Genomic DNA, 23,359 nt, shown 5'->3' with positions numbered 1-23,359 from the left:
TCACGTGGCACACATACGCACACGCACGCACACACATAAATACGGACGGTGTCATGTTCCCATGCGTCATAGCCGACTGTGATGCAATAGTGGACGCAAATCGGGTTGAGTGTCTTACTGAAATTCACTGTTTGCGGATTTACACGGAATTATTAACAATGTGGTGAAGCTGAATCCACTATGATTTATGAACATCTATATGTTTACTATTTTGTAAACAGTAATTCTGTATATTTCCGTTGAACCTATCCTGCCGTTTTCACTTGTGCCGGTATTTGGTCAATTAGTTTACCTGAATTAGCGAGGTATAAGGCTTGTTTGCATTAATATACGTTAAAAGCGACTAAGGGCTTATCGCAAAGGATTGAACATAACGTAAAATAAAATTAAGCTTCAGAGTAATACAAAAAACACGATTGTCATACGCAGAACTGATATAGGTAAAATTGTAAGTTAAAATTAACCATAAACCAGCGCCGTGGCATCAATGTTTGCAGACGCAAGATAAAATGTCAATATTATCATTGAGCGCTATACGATTTGCAGGAAAAAATCACTCCCAAGATTGTTTTTCTCACCTGTTGCAAATCGTGTACGTGACTCAATGGCGACTTATATATCTATCTTTGTCTGTTTGTTATTAAAAAAATATTAACAATATTGATTATTAGTTTGGATTGGGATAAAAATTGCTCTTGGATAAAAAGTATTCAGCGATAAATGGTATTGCACATAAATGGTTTATGAGCAATTGTTTATAATTAGCGAGACAAAAATAACGAAGGTAGAACAATGAACAAATTGCTTCAGAATGAAATTTAGAAAAACAATAAGTCATACATCGCGTAGAAAGGAAAATGATGTAGTGTTAAAAAGCTCTTTAACATATGCCATCAGACTACACAAACTAAGTCGCGGATGACAATTACAAAGCATAAAACAGCTCACGGTGATAATTGTGATGAGTCAAAACGTATAATGCCGTAGAAATTAATACAACGAAATTACCTATATGTACTGTATCATAAAAAAATGGGGTTTCCAAAGTAAAGCAATGATTAACATTGATCCGGCGCGATGGTTCCACAACACGAAAGCGTCATAAATTCACGTCCAGATATTGTCAGAAATAATAAAAAGAACAACATCTAGTATTGATACCATAAAAGAGAAAGTGCCAAGTGTGTCATATTTCTAGAACAGGCGACTTCGAGATGTCGAACGGTCCGATCCGTCCGGGGTCATAATAATTGCATCTATTAAGGCTCGTTAATATCTTCCTGTGCGCACTGGCTGACTGATTACTTTGATATGTCGACGACGCAGTTGACCATTAGCTAATGTGCAACTTGCCTAGACACTTCACGATTTGATAATCACGAACGTAGATCGATTGCATGCATTCGCTTGCAATGGGAATTGGGAACATTTCCAATGAATGATGTAAAATAAATTGGCAAAATAATTTATCGTTGAGTGCATTTTGAGGAAGTTTAAATTTCTATTATATTTGCGCATTAATTTCCATAGGTATTTTCTTGAAATTATAATTCATAAAGAAAATCCAGTCCAAGTAAATTGCAATGCGTATAAAATACAAAAACATGTTGATAAATGTAAACCAAGGGTCAATTAAAATGATTTATAGAATAACCAGGGTTTTAGGAACAATATGGTTGATTGACAAAACTACTGATTTTACAATCCACCCACGACAGATGCATCTGAAGGAGCGTGGGCGAGAGAGCCCTACAACAAATTGCGGGTACGTTAATATGACTATTTATTCATTTTGTTCCGTGCATCGTTATGTATGACTGAAATACGCAACTCTGAATTTGTAAAACAAGAGATTGTGAATGAATACTAAAATTAATGAAATTATAAATTAATGATCGTGGACATGAATGAGAGAGCGGTCAAGATATAGTAGACAATATTATTTACTTGTAAACTGTTTGATGTCAACTAAAGCTCGATACATTTATGCGACACTACCATTAGTTGTGTAGCGAGCTGAGGGCACAGAACACTCATTGGCATCTGATAGTGGGTACAATGTGAACCAGATATAGCTCAATTGTAGCCTAAATTATGTTAATCTGTTTATATTAATATTACACTCTATAGTATATAAATACAGTTGATGATTTACATACGTATCATTTTGGTCACGCCTCACATGAAAAATCTTACGTATTGCATATAAAAAATAAGATGAAGCTCACAACAAAGAAACGCAAAACAAACATATTTTGTTTCATAGCACAAATATTGTTTTTAGTATTTTATTTTAAAGTAAATCGATCAACAATTGCGTATCGACACCTTTCCTAAGAGACACTCTCCATTCAATTGATACTTCAACACAATCAGCCCATACGGGCTAGATGCTAGATAAGTGTATACATTAAAGGCTCAGACTAGCCTTCCGTAAATCGTTACTTTATTATTATGTAACACATTAAATGTATGCAAGTCCTAACAGGACCTGTGAAAAAGGAACATGTGCACTTTTCAGTGGTCTCCAGTTTCAAACTGTAAGAAGACTGCCTGCCTGCTCTAGTGGCATACTATGCTACTAGCTAGAAATCCACGTGTCTTTTATTTTATAATCTCATACTGCTAAGAACATGCCTGTAATCATCAACCCAGAATATGTCCACAACATTTCGTATTAACACATATCCTTAAAACTAAACTGCATTTTGTACTAAACTAATTTAGTAAACTTTATCGCATTTTAAATATTCCAAACAAAAAAGGCATTAACATGGTAACCTATAAGGATGGGACGACGTAAACCGAATGCACATAAAATGAAAAAAAAAACGATCATGTAGCAAAGGTGACGATACACAGCTGTTCATGTAAATGTAGCGTAGGTGAGACTACATATAGAAACGGCAATGGTACGCGCCGCTAGATAGTCGGACGGACGGTCGTCGGCATCTAAATGTGTAACGGTGACGTTTATCGGTGGCCCGAAACAATCGAAAGTTATTCTGAGTGCTAACCCGGAGCGCGTGACCTGCGGCGCCGCATTCTATACGAAAACGCGAAACACGGAAGTGTATTGTTAATTTGTTAAATGCATTCGGGGGTTAAATTTATTTGGAAGCGACAAAGGGATATGGTGCATTAATAACTTACTTATTTAAGAAGCGACAAAGAATAAACAATTGATATTAGATCAGTTGTAAATATGTAACAATACGTGTTACATAATTACAACTGATTTTAATTGTAATTGAATGCTACAATACGGATTTTATCATCATCTCATCTCATCTCAGCCTCGGGAAGTCCACTGCTGAACATAGGCCTCCCCAAGGAGGATTTTATCAACAGCTATATAATATTGAAATATTTGCTAAAATGTGTAGGTAAACAGAGGCAGTCTAGGCTAAGGCACTAAATGCATTTTATCAAGGGCGACTTGCCTTGATGCCAGCGGCACCAGCCAATGCAATTTTATTCCGCCACATCCGCTTCTAATGCAGTTATAGCAAAATTTACCATCGCCACGAGAAAATATTTACTATGAAAATTGACGCTTCCTTGGAAAATAAATTTCTAGGAAATTCATTGTCGCTAACACTGAACGTATATTTTAATCAACATCTCCATCATAAATTTTGTGCTTTTTCTACGACAGTGGTCGGCAACCATTTCGCAGTGAAGGGCCACATAGTGGCAAAATGAAGTAAAGGCGGGACCGCAATTTTATTTTGATATTAAACCTAAGTACCTAGCCATGAATATTGTTGATATCGCAAAAGCAAAAATATTAATTTGAGTTTTATTAATACGAAGGACGATGTAATTACAAAAAATTTAAAAAAACATTATAAAATATTATATTCATTCACGGAACAGCTATGAGTCGGAAATAAGACGGCAGTGGATTGCTGATCGCTGTTCTATGATATTAGAACTACGTAAAGCGCGTATCATAAAAAATAGAAATCATAGCTGATAGATAACAACAGTTAATTATTTATTTTATATCGGTATAATACAATACAATATTAAAAAAATAGTATTTCATTGAAAAAATAAGACGTATGAAGTGAAGTTTCTATTTAAGGGATTAAAAATTTAAAAAAAGAAGCAAAAAAAATACAATATAACTAGATGCAACTTCTAAAGTAGTAACAAATTAAAAATAGTGAACAGAATAGCACATATACATTTCCTAAATGTATATTATTCTCAAAAGTACTTTTATATTGGGAAAAAAAACTACAAAATTATATATCCCACGGATTCCATTGAAGAAACCTGCGGTCTACACCTGCATACGTCTATCTTAAGTTTTATAGCACTAGTTTCTGCAAAAAAAAAACAAACCACGGACTGGAAGAAGCCCTTTGAGGTAAACGGAACCGGGATTATGCGTCAATTAGGGGAGACACGCGTCCTGTAATGAACTTACTTCCGGTTGCTCCTCCTACTGCCACACGGGCAAGAAACACTAAACTTAAATTCAAACTCACATATAAAGCCTTCACAAAGCAAAATCGAAACGGTTGAATCAGTAATGAGAGATCGAGCCCAAATGCTCCGAATACATTTTATTTTCAAATTAATACCGATCACGAGCTTGTACGGACATTGCAAATATTCAAACTATATGAAACGTTATTATTAACTTTCGCAACTATGCCTGCAGTGTTCTCGTTTGCATATTAAAAAGCACATCTATTCAGCAATGTACAGCTGAAAGTTCAGTTACAACTAACAAAAACAACTTGCACAAAAACAGCAAAACGCGTGAATGCAGAGTTGAATTCTGATCGTTCATAAATTCATACTTTGTCAAACTACAGCACACGGAATGAACTTTATGTGGAAACTAGTTAATCTAATTTCCCATACGTAAACGTTGTTTTTATTTCCAATAAAAGCTATGTATGTTTTCTGTAAACGAGTCGTGTATTGCGGGAATTAGCCTACATAAATTATTTTATTTTATTTATATACACATGGAAATCTACAGATTAACATTTAAATGTCTCTGATGATAATCTTCATCTCCATCGCTGTGCAATATAAACAAACTTGATATGCTTGATGATATCATCGGAAACATGACTTTGTGGAAACATCTAAACTTGAACGATTTTTAATCGATAATTTTTTCACTTCCAAAAGTTAGTTATTTTTATACTAATCGGCGATACACACGGGCGGTGCCGCAACCAAAACCCAATTTAGAATATTCCAGTAGATGCAAACGCCAATTCTCGCGAGGTTGTTTAAACACAAGCGCGTCATTACTTATGCGTGGAATCCATTTTATATTTTATCAGAGAATTAAAAAATTATGATAATATTATGTTTTGAAAAGTGGGTCATAACATATTGAATTTAATTATCACACGAGAATAACGTATTTTTATTGATATGTTCCAGCCTGTCAACACGGTATCAGTAAGGCTTTCTGCCATAGTGATTACTTCTGTGTTAGGGTGCTTTCAAAGTATCCGCACGTTTGCAGCACAGTAGCAGCGCTGCGGCCGCGCCGCAAGGTAACTCCATAAGAATTTCCACAACACAAACGACGGTAAATAAAACACCTCACAGCGTCTTCCATTTGCCGCTACCTGCCTCGCGGCTGTAGCACGGCAGTCGCGCTCGTATTTTTATATGGATTTACCTCACCGCGCGATCGCAACGCAATTACCGCGCGGTTAATTTATAGGCGCCCTTAGAAATTGAATTCAGGTCAATCGAACGCTTATTGAAGTAACGATGTAGTTGGCTGAGATTAATTGGACAAGATCAGATGACCAGCTTCAGCGGCGCAGTTAAACGACAACCAATCCAGGAACAGGCAAGATCAGGTTTATAATTGCCTAAGACAGACATCACGCCGTGCGATAACCACTTATGGTGGTTTAGCTTCGTTAGGCGCCATAATATCACATAACTACATAAGTCTTTCATATATGTATTCTAAACAGTGGTGAAGTTGGATTGTAGACACCAAACTATCTGTTGCTCTTATTATAAGCCTTCCAAATACTATGACTAAAAAAATCACAGTTTAATACTTGCATACTAATTATAGATGAGAATCATTGATGGAAACAATATGGTATAAACATAACAACGAAGCTGGCGCCATAGCGGCATTGCTAGCCCATAAATAATGGAGAAAACCAAATAATCCAGTTTTTTTTTAATCATTTGAAAATGATTAACCTACATATTTTGCACTGTGTGATGCTATTGATGTGTCGTATCGTTCAAAATATATTGACTTAGGAAGTCAAAAGCTGTTTTAAATTCTTTTTATGGGCCATAATATTATACTTGATCGAAAATATAATTTTTGTCTTATCGCTCGAGCGTTGTGTCTAAAGTAATAGTGATATTTAGTCCTTTATACCTGAATATCTGAAGATGAAACAAAAATAAATTATGCACTATGGTAACCTAAATCGCACATCACCATTCATCATAATTATTCTTACGATGACGAACTAACTTCTCATTAGGCCTTTAAATTAAAGAGATTCCGAATTGAGGTTAGATCTGTACAAGATTCTAAACATTCTGAAGTAGTAATTAAAAAACCATTTGTATTAATTATGAAGGTCAAATAGTAGTTATCATCAGCGGGATTGGTTTTAGTTTGAAATAATTTGTGTGTCAACTTCAGTATCTAAATACATTTAAAAAGAGAATCCAACTACCCAAAAAAGAACAAAATTCTAATCTCCGACTTCGAAATCGCTGTCATTACCGCCTATGTGCCGAGTTTTTTTGTCTACGTTATTCGAATAAGGAAACACAAAACTATTTAATACAATAACACTATTTTATTGGGAAAGACAATGGAAAAAGAGGTTATATAGCATCATATACTCTACGGGATATTCATTTCTTCAGCAACATACAGCAGATATAGTTTTTTTGGGCTCAAATTAATAGTCTCAATAAGTAGATGATAGTAAAAGATGATGATCGAGACTTAGTATAATGGACAAAATAATAAATTAAAAAGATCACACAGCACCGACGTAAAAATATCTAAAAATTAAATGTGTTTGTATATTCTTTAAGCATTATATAAGTACCTAATAATATTTTGACCGTAACGAACCTCGGGCCGAGAGGATGAAAATACTTGTTAACGATCTACTTTTTTTCGCTACCTTTCTTCTATTTGGTATTTTTATTCTTAAAAGTTCTTGGTAATGTGTATCGTTTAAACAACGAATTCAAACAGCTTCTCATCCCAACAAAACCAGAACCACGGTTAGCTTGAATAAGTTGCAAGATTTTCTCACACCCGGCTATGTAGGTGTAAGGATCGCGTGGACCGCAACATATTATTTACAAACTTCGTGATTGATGTGTTTATATTTGTTGTTACTGATTAAACAAGAGCTCGAAAAAGAAATCTAGTGTAATATATAAAATGTCGTTCCAAAAGGGCATACATTCCGGCAGACCACGGCGTTATATAAAGCCTTGTTACAATTTACAGTGTACTAACTTCTTTCTGATTTGATCATATCGCGCAATACGCACTTCCAGTAACAGTTTTAAATAACTGATCCTACACTTTCTCTACGACACACAATACATTATGCAGTCTGAAAATATAATTTAAATAATCAGGTGTTTGTAAGTCGAATGTCATACCTTATATTTTATGTATGTAACCAAATATATTTATAATATGACCGTATATTTTATTCATGACTAAATAACATACATAAATGTGCATGTTGCTGTTAAAATCATAAATACGTCTGCATCAAAATGACCCTATTAGACTTTTTAAAAAATATGAACGTTATCGATTTATAAACATTTTTCACTACATAATTTTGGCCTATACATCATACCTGAATTATACAAAATCATCTACCAACCAGCGATACATAATCTTTTAATGACAATTAACATTTAACGCTAGTGGATGACCGTTTGTATATTCCAAATACTCGCAGAAGCGTGTCGCTATGAATCGTATGCAACAAACCGCAACGCCATGCCATCCCGGGGTATTCAGCCTTATTCATAGGCGTATAACAGTACCGTTTTAATTATAGAATGTTTCATCTTTACTACTTTTTTTTTACTTTTTCTTTATTAATTTATAAATTATATATTTTGTTATCTTTTAGCATTTGACCACGCCTCATCTCGCGTGAAGAAAAAACCTCGGATCACTAGACACATATGCTAATAATCAATCAATGCGTAATGTGGATCATGATAGTTATGGGGTTACGACAAAGCTCCTTAAATAATTATGAAAAAAAACCGACTATAAAACTCCCAGATTTTGCATTTCTCAAACCGATTGTAGCAAGAAAATGTATTCAACTGCCAGGAGTGAAAAGTTACGCAACATGTTAAGACTTAAAGCGTTGCGTATTATAAAAAAAAAAACATCAAGACAAGATTTTTTAAAAAGAATGGCTAAACTTTCCAATAGCCTAATTGACATAGCTATCCATTACATCCTCTCCATTCAGGATTTTTTAAGACTATTAATATATTGACTTTTAGAGAGTTGGCAATGAGAATCTTATACATTCCTATTGTTAAACAGCAATAAAGGCAAGCCGTTTTTAACCCGTATGGTTTAGTTGACGAACAACGTGGTAGTCGGTTTTGGGTAGTTCATTTTTACATGAATAAACAGTTTGAATAAGACAGTGTAATTATAAATAACTTCAGCCTATTACTGTGCCGTCGAATAAGCAAGGGGCGATTTTGTTTTTGTTGCCTTCGTAGTATGCCATAGGCTGCCCAAAAAGTAACTAAGCATGTAGAGCAACAATGCGGAACTTTTTAGTAACATTGTCTGCGTAAATATATTTAAACAAAACGCGTATTATACACATCATTATCTGACGTTTTATCGCGCTGACAACAATACTGCCTGATATTCAGCAATACTTGTACTACAATTATTTTGTAAGAATATAAGTTAATTAAAAACACTACGCAAAATAATATGAATCGTCTATATTCTAGAAAATCTATAAGACACGATTCACACAAATTGAGTGAATAATGGTTAGGTATCTCAAGTGATGCGATGCTCTGATATCAGTGTGCGCTGGTCCTTACGAAGTCATGCAACGTGTATAAAGCATTACTCTGTGTCAGGCTAGACACATAACATGTTCAACTATATGAAGTATGCACAGTCTCATGCACAATTGCCAAACCCGTCATGCATTCCCGCCAAATATGTACGTATATTATCTCATCAGTTCACGTAACAGTTATATAAAGATATCGGCGATTATAAATAGTGTACCATCGGCCACCATTCGCTTTGGAACATTCCATCCTAGTATATATGTACTATATTCTTTCAAATGTAGATAATTATATATATACAAGGTGGTAACCTAAGCTATATTAAAGTGATATATAAATATCATCATCTATGTAAATTAACCATTGACATGTACATTGTACATTGTATGCACTCTCTATGTAGCAGTAAAACTTTAACATTATGATAACTGCAACATTACAATTTGAATCAAACATAATTTGTACCATATATTTGTTTGGTGGGTCATATACATAATAAAAATAACTTAGAAAACCTGTCATACACCAACAAAAATGGTGAAAGCACTAGACTAGTTATATTGTGGAAATTAAACCCCATAATATAATTAACATTCTTCAAAAAAATATATAATTTATTAAATATGGTACCTATATCAAGCGTGCCATACAAAACATGGAATAGATTAAATTATAATTATTATCTCAAAGTACTGAGTATGCAACAATTCTATTGCACCCTCAGGCATTATCGGTTTACATATACCCTGAATTCAGATAATGAGAGTCTAATATCTTTTTCAGATTGTATTAAATTAGAATCATTAATTTAGATGGGTACGTAATTACATACCCGTCTAAATATTTTTTTTTTACATTTTAATTTTGACAGATTTGAAAGTAATGGAAAAATTTATAAACAACATTTTTAATAAACAATCTCAATCACTTTTTTCTATCTGTTGCGAAAATGGACAAACCAAAAGAAGGATTTTTTGACATGCTGATAAATTAGCTATATTGATTGGTTTATTCTCCAGAACCAAGCTAAGATTAATGTTGGGGTCTTATATTGTTAAAACCTGTCAAAGAGTTACTTCCCTTGAGAGGGATGTTAGAGCAGTGTCTAACTTTCTTTATTTTGGTTCATTCATTTTAACAAGAGATAGAGAAAAAGTGATTTAGATTATTTATTAAAAATATTGTTTAATCCATTTTGCCATTTCTTATAAATTCTTATAAATGAGATACCCTTTGGCATCATCGAGTACAACTGTCTTGAGATATAGTTGAGATTTCTCAATAGTTTCCATTTTTCTGTTAATATCAACATAATGATGGTATATTAAATTGTTATACAATTATTTTTATATAAATAACAAATTAGGTTAGTGTATGGAACTTAACACAGTGCACACATCACTGGTTTTGTTCAGGAATATCAGGAGAAGACAGCAATATTACTACTGGTTCTACATCAGGCTGTGTCATAAAACATAGATTTTTATAAAGAAATGTTCATATTGTCTGTCAAAATAGTATTAAAAATGTTCATAGTTATTGGCCTTCAGGTACTTTATTAATATGTCAAATATATAAATCAGTATAAAATGTTGAACACTTATAACATTTGAAAAAGCTCACTTGAGCCAAATAAATATATCTCAGGTCATTTTTGATTCAGGATAATAAAGTTTTCAACCCATTAATTTGTTGGGAAATAATTTATTTGCACTTTTTATAGGATTAAAACAAATGAACCGCAATAACACAAAAGAGCACAAGTTATGAACAGTCTTTAAAACTTATAAAACATAAGCAGCCATAAAATAGTTAAAAGTTATGAAAACTTATATCTAAAAAAAACGTTTCTATTGTCTACTATGTGTCATGTGTACCTAACAGAACTTATCATTCAAGATAATGGTTATTTAATATGTATAAATATTCACAATCTCCTATTTATTATTGCTGACACCCCAATTATAATATTGGTTATAGGCTTTTCCTTGCAAATACTGATTATTCATTGTAACATTCACAATCACAAAATGTGTTAAATTTTCGGTCACATACCGTGTTTGTTATACAGAGTGGATTTTTAAATGGTGCAGCACATGCTTCTGCCATCTTGATTACTGTAGTTATAAGAAAACTGTCTATAATTTATGAACACATTAACATCTTCATCTGCAAAATTAAAAAAAAACTATAACCAAGAAAATGATACTTTTTATAGCATTAATATTGTTGCTTACAAGGTTCAAAAGGCTGTATGGGACTATTAAAGGGTACTTTTAAGGTTAGAAATTACAAAAAGTTTCAGCTATGAGAAATGCAACTCCCATTCATATTTTAATATGCCAAAGTTTTGTATTCAACGTCAAATCAAAAATAGAAAACTTTCGGTGGAGACAATAATGTATTGTCTCCACAGAATGTTTTCTTGTAGCTACAGCTGTGAAGGTACTGCTACTGCTGTATCTTAAAAATCCACCCTATATAGTTCAAACCGGTAATAACTGATATCACATATCTCGCATTACAATAAGGTATTTATTTTGTATTAGTCACTATCTACAATGTGTAAAGCAAATGAGTTCAATCGCCTTAATATGTATGGTTAAAACAAAAATTTGAAAATAAAGTGCAATAAGTTGACAAATTGTAAGTTGAGACTTCAAAAACCATGTACTTAAATATATTAATTATACTTGATAAATTTGTGCTATTTCATATTGCTCTTTTGGAACCTCAACTACTAATGTAACATCATATTATTTATTTGTCATATTAAGATACAGTCAAAGTTATTAAGATAGTTTTAAGTTACTTATATTTATTTGAGCGTTTCATCGAGAATATAACTTATGCGCAAATGTTATAAACACCTTATTATTATACCATTCCTTGGGGGTTGTTAAGCCATATTTGTTTCCATTTTTATTTTAGGTATATTAATGAGAATTTACAAACAAAATCTCTGAATATAGTAAATAGGTTATTGAAATAAAAAGTTGAATGTTGTTATGTTACTAGAAAAGCAAATAATTTCTAACAATTGTATTGAGATTTTATAACATATAAAATCAAGAAATTAAGCTAACATTATTATAGGCCAGGACGCCATAAATAAAAACAGAAAATAGATTAATAGTTAAATTAATAAAAAAAATATTAAGACAACATTAATTATAATTGCCTTTTACATTAAACAGCAAGATTTTATCATGGACGAAGTATTCCCAGCTGCATCAACTAAATTAGGGTAACTTTGACGTTAGCCAAATTAGTTAGACATTAATAGGTCAAACATAATATTCATTTATTTGTGGACTCATTTATTATTGTGGTTGTAGGCAACTAGTGTTTTAATACTGAAATCAGGGTAAAATGTTCAATTTTAGACTGATATCAGTTGGTAACATTCAAAATAAATTATGATGTAAACAGTATTGTTTTTTTTGGTTATTACATCTTTCATATGTTCAAGTGAATAGTCATAGGAGTAAGGACAAGAATAATAACTTGTTTTTCCATGGGTATGAAAATGAATTATAACTCAAAATATTTCCTATTTTGCATGGATATATTATCATTAAAATAGGACACCACCGAAGAACTTAATCGCACAATAGGTTCGTACTAAAAACAAACTGACACACTTCTGAAGCCACACAATGTGAAATGGTTGATTGCGGCAGGTAGGAGTAAGTGGTTAGGAGATAAGTTACCTGGTGCAACGCGGTGAGCCCGTCGACATTAGCGGTGTTGATGTCAGCGCCCGCCTTCAGCAGTCGCAGCACCTCGTCTTTGTCACCCGACGTACACGCTGCCAGGAACACGATGCCCGCCGAGAACTGGATCCTAGACGCCCGCTTCGGCGTCGGCGACTGCTTGTTAGTGTCAGACTCTTCCCATCTCTTCAGCTGTTCGGCCCGCTTAAATAGCGCCGACGATGACCTGTTGTCCGTCATTTTGCACCAAAAACTACCACTCCGCACTCAATATGGTCCACACGTACACTTTTCACAATGCATAGATTATGTTTTTGTTACATACAGTACACAAATCCCGAGTCCATAACTTAATTGCCAAATAAGGAAACATGAAAGAGGAAACGTTCTAGTGAGATTGATAATATAACAGCTTTCATGCGATCATGACTCGGTACACTTGTTGAATAACACCAATGTGACATACGGACACTGATTCCTATATACATGACATAACCAAAAAGCTACACTTTTAGCGTGGCAGCCATTACGAGAATAAATTTTACAGCCAACTAAAGTACCTACATACCGAATGGCAAAAAGAAAAACTAGACAGCGAATGAGAATGACGGAAGAAGAACACGCCTAGCGCCACCTACATCGTGAATTTTTGTATCTTGTTGCCATTACGAAAAATATTATGCCATGTCTCGACCACAGACGTACAACGTCTGAATGAGTTGTTGTCACCGAGAACAGACTTACAATATTATTACAAATACCGTGGTAGATACGCATCTGAAACTAAGAATTTTATTTGTATACTATTTATTTATTATTCACCTATAAATTACTTGTGCACACAAGCTCCGTAATATAGGCTTCATGGTCGATGATGAGTGGCTGGGTACACTTTTTCTCGCAGGACTACCGGAATCCTATAGGCCTATGATAATGGCTATGGAAAGCTCAGGTGTTGTTATAAGTACTGATCTTGTTAAGACAAAAAATTTGCAGGATGTTAATAATGTGAATGACTCTGCTACATTTTATTCAAGTCCTCACAAAGGAAATATGAAGTACGTTAGGCCACCAAGAAAAGCTCCCCGTTGTTTTAAATGTAATAGATATGGACACATTTCTAAAACCTGCCACTCAAGTCAGTACTCAAAGCAAAATAAAGACAACAAAACTAAGAAGGTTAACTTTAATGTGAATGAAAATTCTTCCAGTTTTGTAACTGCTTTTGCTACATCCCCAGATTCGAACAAAGGATGCTGGTACCTGGACTCTGGAGCTGCAATGCACATGACAAACAACAGAGACTCGATTTATGATTATGGCCCTGCTCCGGTAACTACCATCACAGTAGCTGTCAAAGGAACCTTGACAGTGAAAGGTTGCGGTAATGTAAATTTGAAAAGCTATGATGGAGTAAGCAAGCAATTAATTGGGACTGTACAGGTAAAAAATGTATTGAAAGAGAGACTTTATACACATAAAATAGTTTTCAGGGATTCTCATGAAAAATTATTTACTTTTTATTTTCAATATTTGCGATAAGACTAATATAATAATAAAAAAATATAAATATATTTATTAATTTTGAATGTGGTTCACATAAGTTCCATGTTTTTTTTACTTGCATCAGTATTTATCCCACTGAAGAAATAAAATGACAACTTAAATTTGTATAGGAAATTCGGATATTCATGCGGGACCAAATCAACAACAAACTTTTGGCGACGTGTCGACCCCATCAGCTGCGTGCCTACCCCTTCAATATGTGAGACAGTGACTTATAATAATATTATAATATCTCGAGGTCGATTTGATAAAAGCTAAACTGAATAAACAGATTTGTATATCGATCCTTTTGCTTAGGAATAAGAGACTCTAGGGGGTTATTACAAATTTAAGTGAGTGAGTGCTAAGAGTTTTGTAATTCATAAAATATCTAGAAGATTTATATTATAATTTATATTTACATTAGCAGCCCCAACAGAAGTTGTCTTACCAAAAAAAATGATACAATTCTAAAACATCAACGTCACCTACCTAATAATATAATTCTTTATTGCCCAACTAATAAAACACACAGAAAAGCAAAAGAAACCAAATACAAAACATGGTTACACAATAGGCGGTCTTATCGCTATAAGCGATTTCTTCCAGACAACCTTTGGATGGACAGAAACAAGTGTAAAAATAGATGGCAGTGTACAATAAACGAGTGAGCAAGGAGAAATAGATATATTAATCTAAAGGTTTAGAAATAACTTCGTGACATACAAACGTAGAGAAGAATTATATACATCTAATATATTTGTATTATATTTATAAAAAAAAGCAGCTGATTGTTAAACACATATTCAATAAACGCGCGAAGTTAAAATAGTCGGTTTTCTGAAACTTTCTAATTTTCTACGCAATTTTCTTAATTTGTTGTTTCATAAGAGCCTTGTCTCTAATAATAATTAAACACAACAAAAAAAAATTATCAGAAGGAAATGTTTGCTATTTTCTAACTTTTAATGTGAATTATCTTGATTTTTTTCCTATTTTATACACTTTTTAAAAGTAATATGGACACAACACACTTTTACAAACATTCTGATGAAATTTAATTCAAATCGTATTGAAAATAACAACATACTATGCACTACAAAAATCAATTCAAAATAATTGTTTATATTGTCTGTAAAATTGGTTTGTAGAGAATGCAAAGCCAATCCGTAGTTCATCCATTGCAACTTCGAGTTCAGTTCAAATTTAATTTTTATAATCTTTCCTATATGTTATCTTTATTTTGTTCTCTTTTGCCACACAAATTATTCTTATACACTATCGCGAATGTCATCCCATATTGACGTTTTTTTTTTTAGACTGTAAACATTGATTGTATATGTCACTTAGTAAGAAATTTTGACATAATCTATGTACAGATTCAGCGCCGGACGGCAGACGCGAAGTATACCGAGAAGGGGTGGGTCGTCAGTTCCTGTCCTATGGAAACGACAGTCGCGGCCTCTAGTGGATCACGACGCTTGTTTCATAAGCTTTGGTAATTCAGAGAGTCGGCAGACGTACGAGCTTGCTAAAAAATATTCAAAATTCAAGATGGCCATGTGTTACGATGGTCTCTTGAATTGTTGTCGTTAACTTTAGTTGTTTTGTGAGAAAAAAGTGTTTGTTCACCATGGCTGACTTAAGTGTTGATATATCAAAGTTGCCGGACGAAATTAGAGACAAATTAGCCGAATTGGACTTGGAGTTATCTGAAGGTAAGTGTGTAGACAAGTCTTGGTTACTCGTAGATCGATAATTTGTTAATTTAGATTATTTACCGCAAATTAGGAGAGACCAAGAGTAGTTTAAAAGTAGTTTAAGATTTATTAAAAGTTTTTATGTAGGTGCGCGACCCGCACGGAACTGGTTTTAGAGCACTGACGTGCACAGCTGATGTTTTTGATAAATAAAATAAGATTGGAATGATCGTGGATGTTGTGATAAAGATACGTTACGGTCGAGTCGGCTCGCTGTCACACATCGCGTACTCAGGAATGCACGCCGCATCACGTACCAATAGTGATTAGACGATTCCTCAGAAGAAACTGTGTTCAACCGGCAGCGTCTACCATGGCAACTTTGTATGCGGCAGTAATGCTGTCTGCGGCACTGTATGGGCCGAACTTTGTGTTGCTATGTACGGGACGGCGATTAAAACTGGTTACACGGACACGAAAATTATTGTAAACTTGTGTAAGTTGCCACAACTTGGGTGTGTGCGCGGATGAATATTCTCGATGAGTTGCTCGCGCCCAACTATGACTAACGTATTTAAATTAATATTTATGCGTGTGGTTGTTTACCACTCAATTTGGTTTTAATATTTTTTTACGACGAGTTTATTTTGTACAACCCAGGGAGAATATTAATACTCTCAGTACTTTATTAGTCATAGAAAGTCTTTGTCATTGTCAATTTTTGTCCATTGGACGATAAAATGAGACTTTACCATCTAAATAGTTTGTAATAGTGCTATGAACACTTTGAAAACGTTGTAATCATCACTAGAGCTACTGCAATGCAGCATTCAACAAAGATTTAAAAAAATCGCTAGGCTTCAAAATCATTATCTCACAACACAATATATGATTTTTATTATCTTGCAATATCTATTTTTAGTTACACTAGCAAATCCCAAACATGCCCAAAAGAAAACAAAACCTAAAATTTGCAAAGAAAAAGATATGTTCCACATAAACATAACTATTATTCTAAAAACACATTTAAAGCCAAATCAAGAAATTTATTTAAAAAAAAAATATATATATTATAAACATTGAGAAGTAAGCCAGTGAAGAAATCTCAAAATGTCGCATATACACATCTAGTAGTATTGAGTCTGATTAGAAATGGCCCCTTTGCTCATTGATAGCCTGATTGTAACCAAATCAAATGGTCAAACTGCAGAGTTCATGTTACAGTAAGCACAAATTACCCATATCCTTTATATGAATATTGCATCTCATACACCCAATTTAGAGATGTCAATGAAACGGACATGACAATAGCTCAAGATTTGTGAACTCTTGTAATTCCTCGTGTTGGCGAACATCGCGTGTAATTTGTTATTACAATCTGTAGTGGCTTGGAGGAAAAAATATGTAAGTCACTTTTGCTTTTATATTTTGAAATGTCATCTTAAATTTTGTTGTAATATGTTCCGTGAAATCTCTGAAACAAACTGTTTACCGAAAAGACGCGTTATTTACCACCAAGTTTCTTAATGCGCACGCATATTATACTGTAGAAATGAACTTGTATTAGTAATTACACCACCAGTGCCTAATCTTACAATTTTACCTCAACTCACCGATTTATAAAATATAAATCTTTACTTTATTCCATTCCAATGCAGTCTCAGTGAACCAATTTACTGTGCAATAGCATAAATGGACCAATTGAACGTGAAAAGTAACTTTCTAGAGTATAAGAATTGTTAGAAGACTCCATACAAACTTTCTTTCCTTAATTCTTACCGAGTCCAACAATGTAGAGCTACAAAAACGTTTTAATCCTACATTTACGTCATTCCCTAAAAATCACTACTTTATTGCACGATACTGTTCTATGTAGAAGATAATTCGTACTGAAATTGCGGATGAGATACTGTAGGATGTTAAAACAATTCCCAACTAAAATTGCGAAACGTGATCATGCAAGGCATGGCGATGGAAACGCGTTTAATTTTCGAATTACCATAATTCCCGAATGAAATGCGGCAATCAAAGCCTGCCGTAATAAACGGAAGTTGCATTGTAACAACTTGTATGTCCATACGAAATATTTTTGGACGAAAGTTCCGATTCGCTCATTTTGATTAACAATAATAGTACAATATATTATATAATATAACGAATTGACCACTTCTCACAGGCATGTCCATTGCGAGTAATGATAACAGCAAAGAATTGTTATGTTGCAATTGTTTTAAAAATATTTCATTCAGAATATAATTCTTAAATACAGCAGTGGCCCTCTTGAAGTTTGTATTAGTCAAATTGCTGCCTAGAGAACAGGGGTAGCGAAAATGTTGCTAGCGGGTGGTTGTATCTAACTTCAGGCCAGTCGTCTCACAGCAGCCGTGAGAACTATACTATTCAAGAGCAAAAATCATAATTATTTTTAAGGACTTCAGTTATTACATAAAGACGTTATCGAGATTCTAGGGTAATGTAACGAAGTAGCTGATATTGTCCACGATAAAACGAATTGAGCTATCCACCTCGTTCACAATCTTGCCACATACGAACTGTATAGCTCCCGTACGAATAGCGCACGATTGCCTCGTCTAGACGCCGCCGATGACAGCATACTAATGAAACTGTAAATTGCAGTGCTGTAAATAGTTCAATACAATAAAAATTCATATCTATATATTCATCATCGTACACGCCGCAATGTGTCCGGCCGAATATGTCACAAACACCATTCCGAATTCCGACTAGCCTCAAACACAAACATGATCGATACAATATGCTCATATTATATTTACGTTTTCCTATGCGTCGGACTGTAATTAACTCGCAAGACAGTAACCGTCGTGGGATAGGCACAAGTTGTGAAGTTGGCGGGGTGTCAATAAAGTTGCGCGGTAGACGGCGTCTAATGAAATGTCTATTTAGTTTGTGCTATGTAGAGACTGGCCGCAGTCGATAGGGGTTTGTTCGGACTGGTTCCAACACGAGATTGCTACGTAATATTACCTATAACCCTGCTAGCTGATATGTCTACCACAAGGCATAGTTTATGATTGTTAATACGATACTAAATAACTATCTCTTATGTAATATTGATTTACACCAAAATGTCCAAAAGCTAAGGTATATAATATCATAATTCTCACTAACAATGTATCCTTTGAATATATGCCTCGAAAAAGCGAATCCGAAATAACTATTGAATATATTATAATCTAAATGCAACATCATTTTTATATTATAATAATTTTATATGAAATAAGAATCGAACACCGTTTCGAAGATAACAGCTAGATTCTATGTTTAAATGAAGACTATATTATATTTTAAAGCTGCCGTGAATAATATTTGTATAAAAGCTCTAATTTAATTTCTTTAATCATTGTTATACTTCTCTAATTCTACATTGAATAATGCGTAACACATAACAGCGGCAATCAGAATATTCCGCACATTGAAGTAGTAGAAGGACGTAAGCCTATGTGTATTCTATGAGAAGGTAAAAAAGCAGGAGTCGTACTGTCCCGCTGATTTAGTCAACAGCGTCAATGAACCTATAGGACCTTGTGTCGGCCATAGTGTCGGCCATCGCTACATTGTTACGAATATTTTTATGGTCTCGTTCGTAATTGTGTCGTCCGTACGTCTTTATAGTTACAATATCGCCTTCAGGGGTATGACGAATCAGCATCAATGATATATATTGTAGCAGTTCCTCTGAAAAGTCCATTATTAGGATTATCTTCCGTTTGTGAGAATGTTTCGTCGATTAACGTCAAGTGTTGATGTGAAAAGATAATGTATAGTCACATAAATAGTGCAGAAAAAAAACCAACTATAGTTCGAGCTACAACAAACCATGTTGGTGTGAACAGAAGAATGATCGTTTTTTACATCCAAATAGACCGGTTTTAACGCTGTATCTCCTACATCATTCGTGGTAGAAGTCATTACAATTTAAGACATCCAACCACCAGTCCTGACATTAAACAGACATGTTAAGTTGTTTCGCCTTAATTCGTATATTAAATGTAGATATCGTGATCTTCAGCCATGTGAAGTCTAAACACGATCTCCGCAAAAAAAAAGTCAAGTTGACCTGCCAAAAGCGGTCTGCATCCAAAGTGTTCTTGCTACCTTTATCAAATCGTTTGTCCAATATCTATTTAGGCACAGCAGAACGTTAATAAGTAAACGAATGAATGCTGAAAAAGCCTATCCCGCTGTATAGTTTAAAAGTTCGATTCTCCGCTTAATTGTGGATAAACAAAAAAACCAATGCACTAGCAATGCGAATATTTTTTGTTACGGCTCTTAACTGTTTGTTTGTATAATGTTTATTTTTATTTTGTTTTTATGCAAATGCGAATTGATTTGTTGCGCGGTTGGGTCGAAAAAAAGTATTATTCTTTTATTTAACATGTAATTTTTAATTGTGTATTTGATTTTTTAAAGCTACATAATTATAGAGCTTTGATGCGGCTCACGACCGTAAAGAATCGACCCAGCCTCTCAAACTTTTTGTTGAACGCGATATGGAACGATTTGAGGGTTTACTTCCGTTAACTCGTTCCTTAACATTTCCTTTCTCCGGGCCCGCACCTCTTCTCAGCATACACATGTGCACACGCGGGTGCTCACGCAAATTAATACATGAACATAATGTGCTATGTATTTCGAGACATTAAATTAGGAATTATAAGCTGCGCGAAATATACAATTTAGTTAGTGTGGAGGTTATGACATATATATTTTTTGCTTTCTTGTCAACAGAGATCAACATCAGAGATAAAAAAAATAGTTTTTAAACATTACTAATATTGCAAGGTTACATAGAAACAGTTTAAAGTTGACTATAATAAATCCGGCGGCGAAGTGTACATTCATCGGCCCAACCGCATTTAATCGCAATGGTCTATTGCAGGTCAATCCCGCTCCATGCGGGGAAGCCTCGCGGTAATCCAAACACAAATATACCAAACGTACAACGTGAAAACGCAGCTCTTACCATAGCTTATATCACTACGTATTATAAAACGGTCGTCATGACGCGCTTGTCTGAACGCGGTAAAATCAAAAAGTAGAGAACGGTTTTATATTACGGTTTTCACCAATGGACGGAGGATTCAAGAATAAAGTTTACATGTATATGCAAAGGTTTATATGTATAATTTATTAATGTTTTGTGTAAATTGATTGAAATATGACGATCATTTTTGAAGATGTCCGAAAAAATCTGAGAGCTTGCATTGAAAACGCATTAAAAAAGAAACCCGTTTCATAAATATAAAAAAAATTATAATTAATAAATGACAAGTAATGTAAGTGGAAAGCTATTTAAATGCATACGATGTTAATCTTTAACGAGTTAAACTTAGTAACCTTAAGGTTTACATGCGCATTACAATTGCTCTTTACGCCATACTATTAAAATTATAAATTTAGGTTTTATTGCAAAATGAAAACTATTGCGCGACAAAATAAATTCAAGCGGTCTCACATCGACGCGGCACGAGTGAGTCAACTGTAAAATCGGCTTTATTTTTATACTATGTTATTTGTGATTCTTTACAATTTCAAATACTTGCAGAATTGGAAGTAAAAGAAATTAAAAATATTTCGAGTAGCAAGAAAATAGTCAAATATATGTACATATATGCTCGACGCAACAATCTGATGCGACCCTGTAACAGACAAAATATATAAGCATATGATATGCTATGTTATCCATGCGAAAGCGGAGCGGGTCGATAGTATTTTCATAAAATAATTTAATTTACGACATTTAAAAATGTATAAAAACAGTTATAGTCGCGGAACTGAACATTTACTTATTCTCAAACTTCCGAAAGTTCAATAACAATGAACGCCGGCTTCTCTAAATTGTGTAACATTTAGGTTCTTACACACGGCAGCTATTATATCGCTCAGCGAAAATGTACCAGAGCGTCTAGCGTCATTGTTTGTTCACCTTGAACCGTGAAAAAACACGAGTTGTCGAATGAAATTATCACCACAGAAATAAATGAGTACCTGCAGTTTTCCTCCAACTGTTCGGCTTGGGTTATATATTACTTTTTATTTTATATCGTGACAGTATTTCAAATGTTTTAATAGTACTACTTAGTTAATCTATAGTCACAATTGTCTGCAATTGTAATTTTAATTTAATACTGTAAAAAAATGGTGAAACTCTACATTAAATATTACATTTGCACAGTACATCGCAAGGAGAAGGTAAACGTAGTTTCGGTGACATATGATAAAATTATATTTAGTGATAAATGTGCACCTTGTAGTTCAGTTTGCAATGTATAAAAATAAATTCAAATATTTATCCGAGATTCAACAAAATTTTAGTGCAGTCATGCAGTATGCCCTGCTGCTGTACTGAATGTTCGGTTATTATTTTTCGACTACATCGTCAATTTTGTCAAATTGCCTTCCAATATAGGAAATAGCTACTCTGAATTCATGTAGGGTAGCTATTTTTCTCGAACGCAGCGCAGGGTTTTCATTTTAAATGTTTATTTTGCTTTCACCGCGTCCTTTGTTGTCCCGTTACCGTCGAAAGCAATAAGTTACTGTACGTTTATTATAGATATTTATGTTTAGGTAAGATATTTTATTTCATAGCGTTGAATTAGTATGGAATTCAGATATTTTGATTCCAGAAGGCCGCTCCTCCTAAATCCTAGACTAGGCGTCTAGGACTAGAGTAAATTGTGGTATAAATCCTACCGAAAAGTCTCAAAGTTTCAACCCGTATTATTCTGGTGTAATTATTGAATACGGTATAATGACAAAACCAGGCACGTATTTATATCCACGGATACGTATGTGCTTTGTATTTCTAACAATATCACATTTAATATTTAAATTAATCATGTTTTAGCCCCAACTTCTTGAAGAATACAATTTATAGTATACGTATATATCAAAGGAAAAAAACGAGAATTGTCGCGTGTATCAGATATGTAAAATCGATTGAGGAACAACGCACACGTAAATAGCTAAATAGTCGATACAGGACAGGGCGCTCCCCAATTGGAATACAGCCTTTTGCACCAGGTTAATATAAATTTCTACGATGGACGCATTGCATCAAGTACTGCCGAAGCCGCGAGGAGAAATAAGTCATAATTCATGCCATTTGGAATAAAATATTTGAATACCTTTTTTCAATTACTGTTTAATGTATGTTGAAATTGATAATTTCTTGATAGCAGTATTCGTTAGCATACTGTCTGGTTATTTTTTATGTTATGATAAAATAATTAAGTTTTATTACAGTAATGGTTTGATTCTTCCGTAACTTTG

The 23,359-nt window shown here is 33.9% G+C and overlaps 2 protein-coding genes across 11 annotated transcripts in view; one reads left to right on the top strand and one right to left on the bottom strand.

Moving 5' to 3' along the window:
• LOC115439943 (protein phosphatase 1 regulatory subunit 12A) overlaps positions 1-13,437 on the bottom strand; it is a 95,609-nt gene extending 82,172 nt beyond the window's left edge. The window contains exon 1 of one of the 4 annotated variants that reach the window (XM_037443804.1): positions 12,792-13,437. In XM_037443804.1, the coding sequence (XP_037299701.1) occupies positions 12,792-13,034 (243 nt within the window). In that variant the 5' untranslated portion in view covers positions 13,035-13,437. The remainder of the gene's footprint in view (positions 1-12,791) is intronic. The other 3 variants (XM_037443807.1, XM_037443806.1, XM_037443808.1) reach the window with 3 other exon arrangements.
• A 2,281-nt stretch (positions 13,438-15,718) lies between these two features.
• LOC115439919 (disco-interacting protein 2) overlaps positions 15,719-23,359 on the top strand; it is a 167,116-nt gene continuing 159,475 nt past the window's right edge. For all 7 annotated transcript variants that reach the window (XM_030163997.2, XM_030163996.2, XM_030163998.2 and 4 more), the window contains exon 1: positions 15,719-16,057. In XM_030163997.2, coding sequence (XP_030019857.1) covers positions 15,973-16,057 — 85 coding nt within the window. In that variant the 5' untranslated portion in view covers positions 15,719-15,972. The remainder of the gene's footprint in view (positions 16,058-23,359) is intronic.

The sequence above is a fragment of the Manduca sexta genome, chromosome 27 (assembly GCF_014839805.1).
Source record: "Manduca sexta isolate Smith_Timp_Sample1 chromosome 27, JHU_Msex_v1.0, whole genome shotgun sequence".
Taxonomy (NCBI): Eukaryota; Metazoa; Arthropoda; class Insecta; order Lepidoptera; family Sphingidae; genus Manduca; species Manduca sexta.
This window is presented reverse-complemented; position numbering and strand designations above follow the sequence as displayed.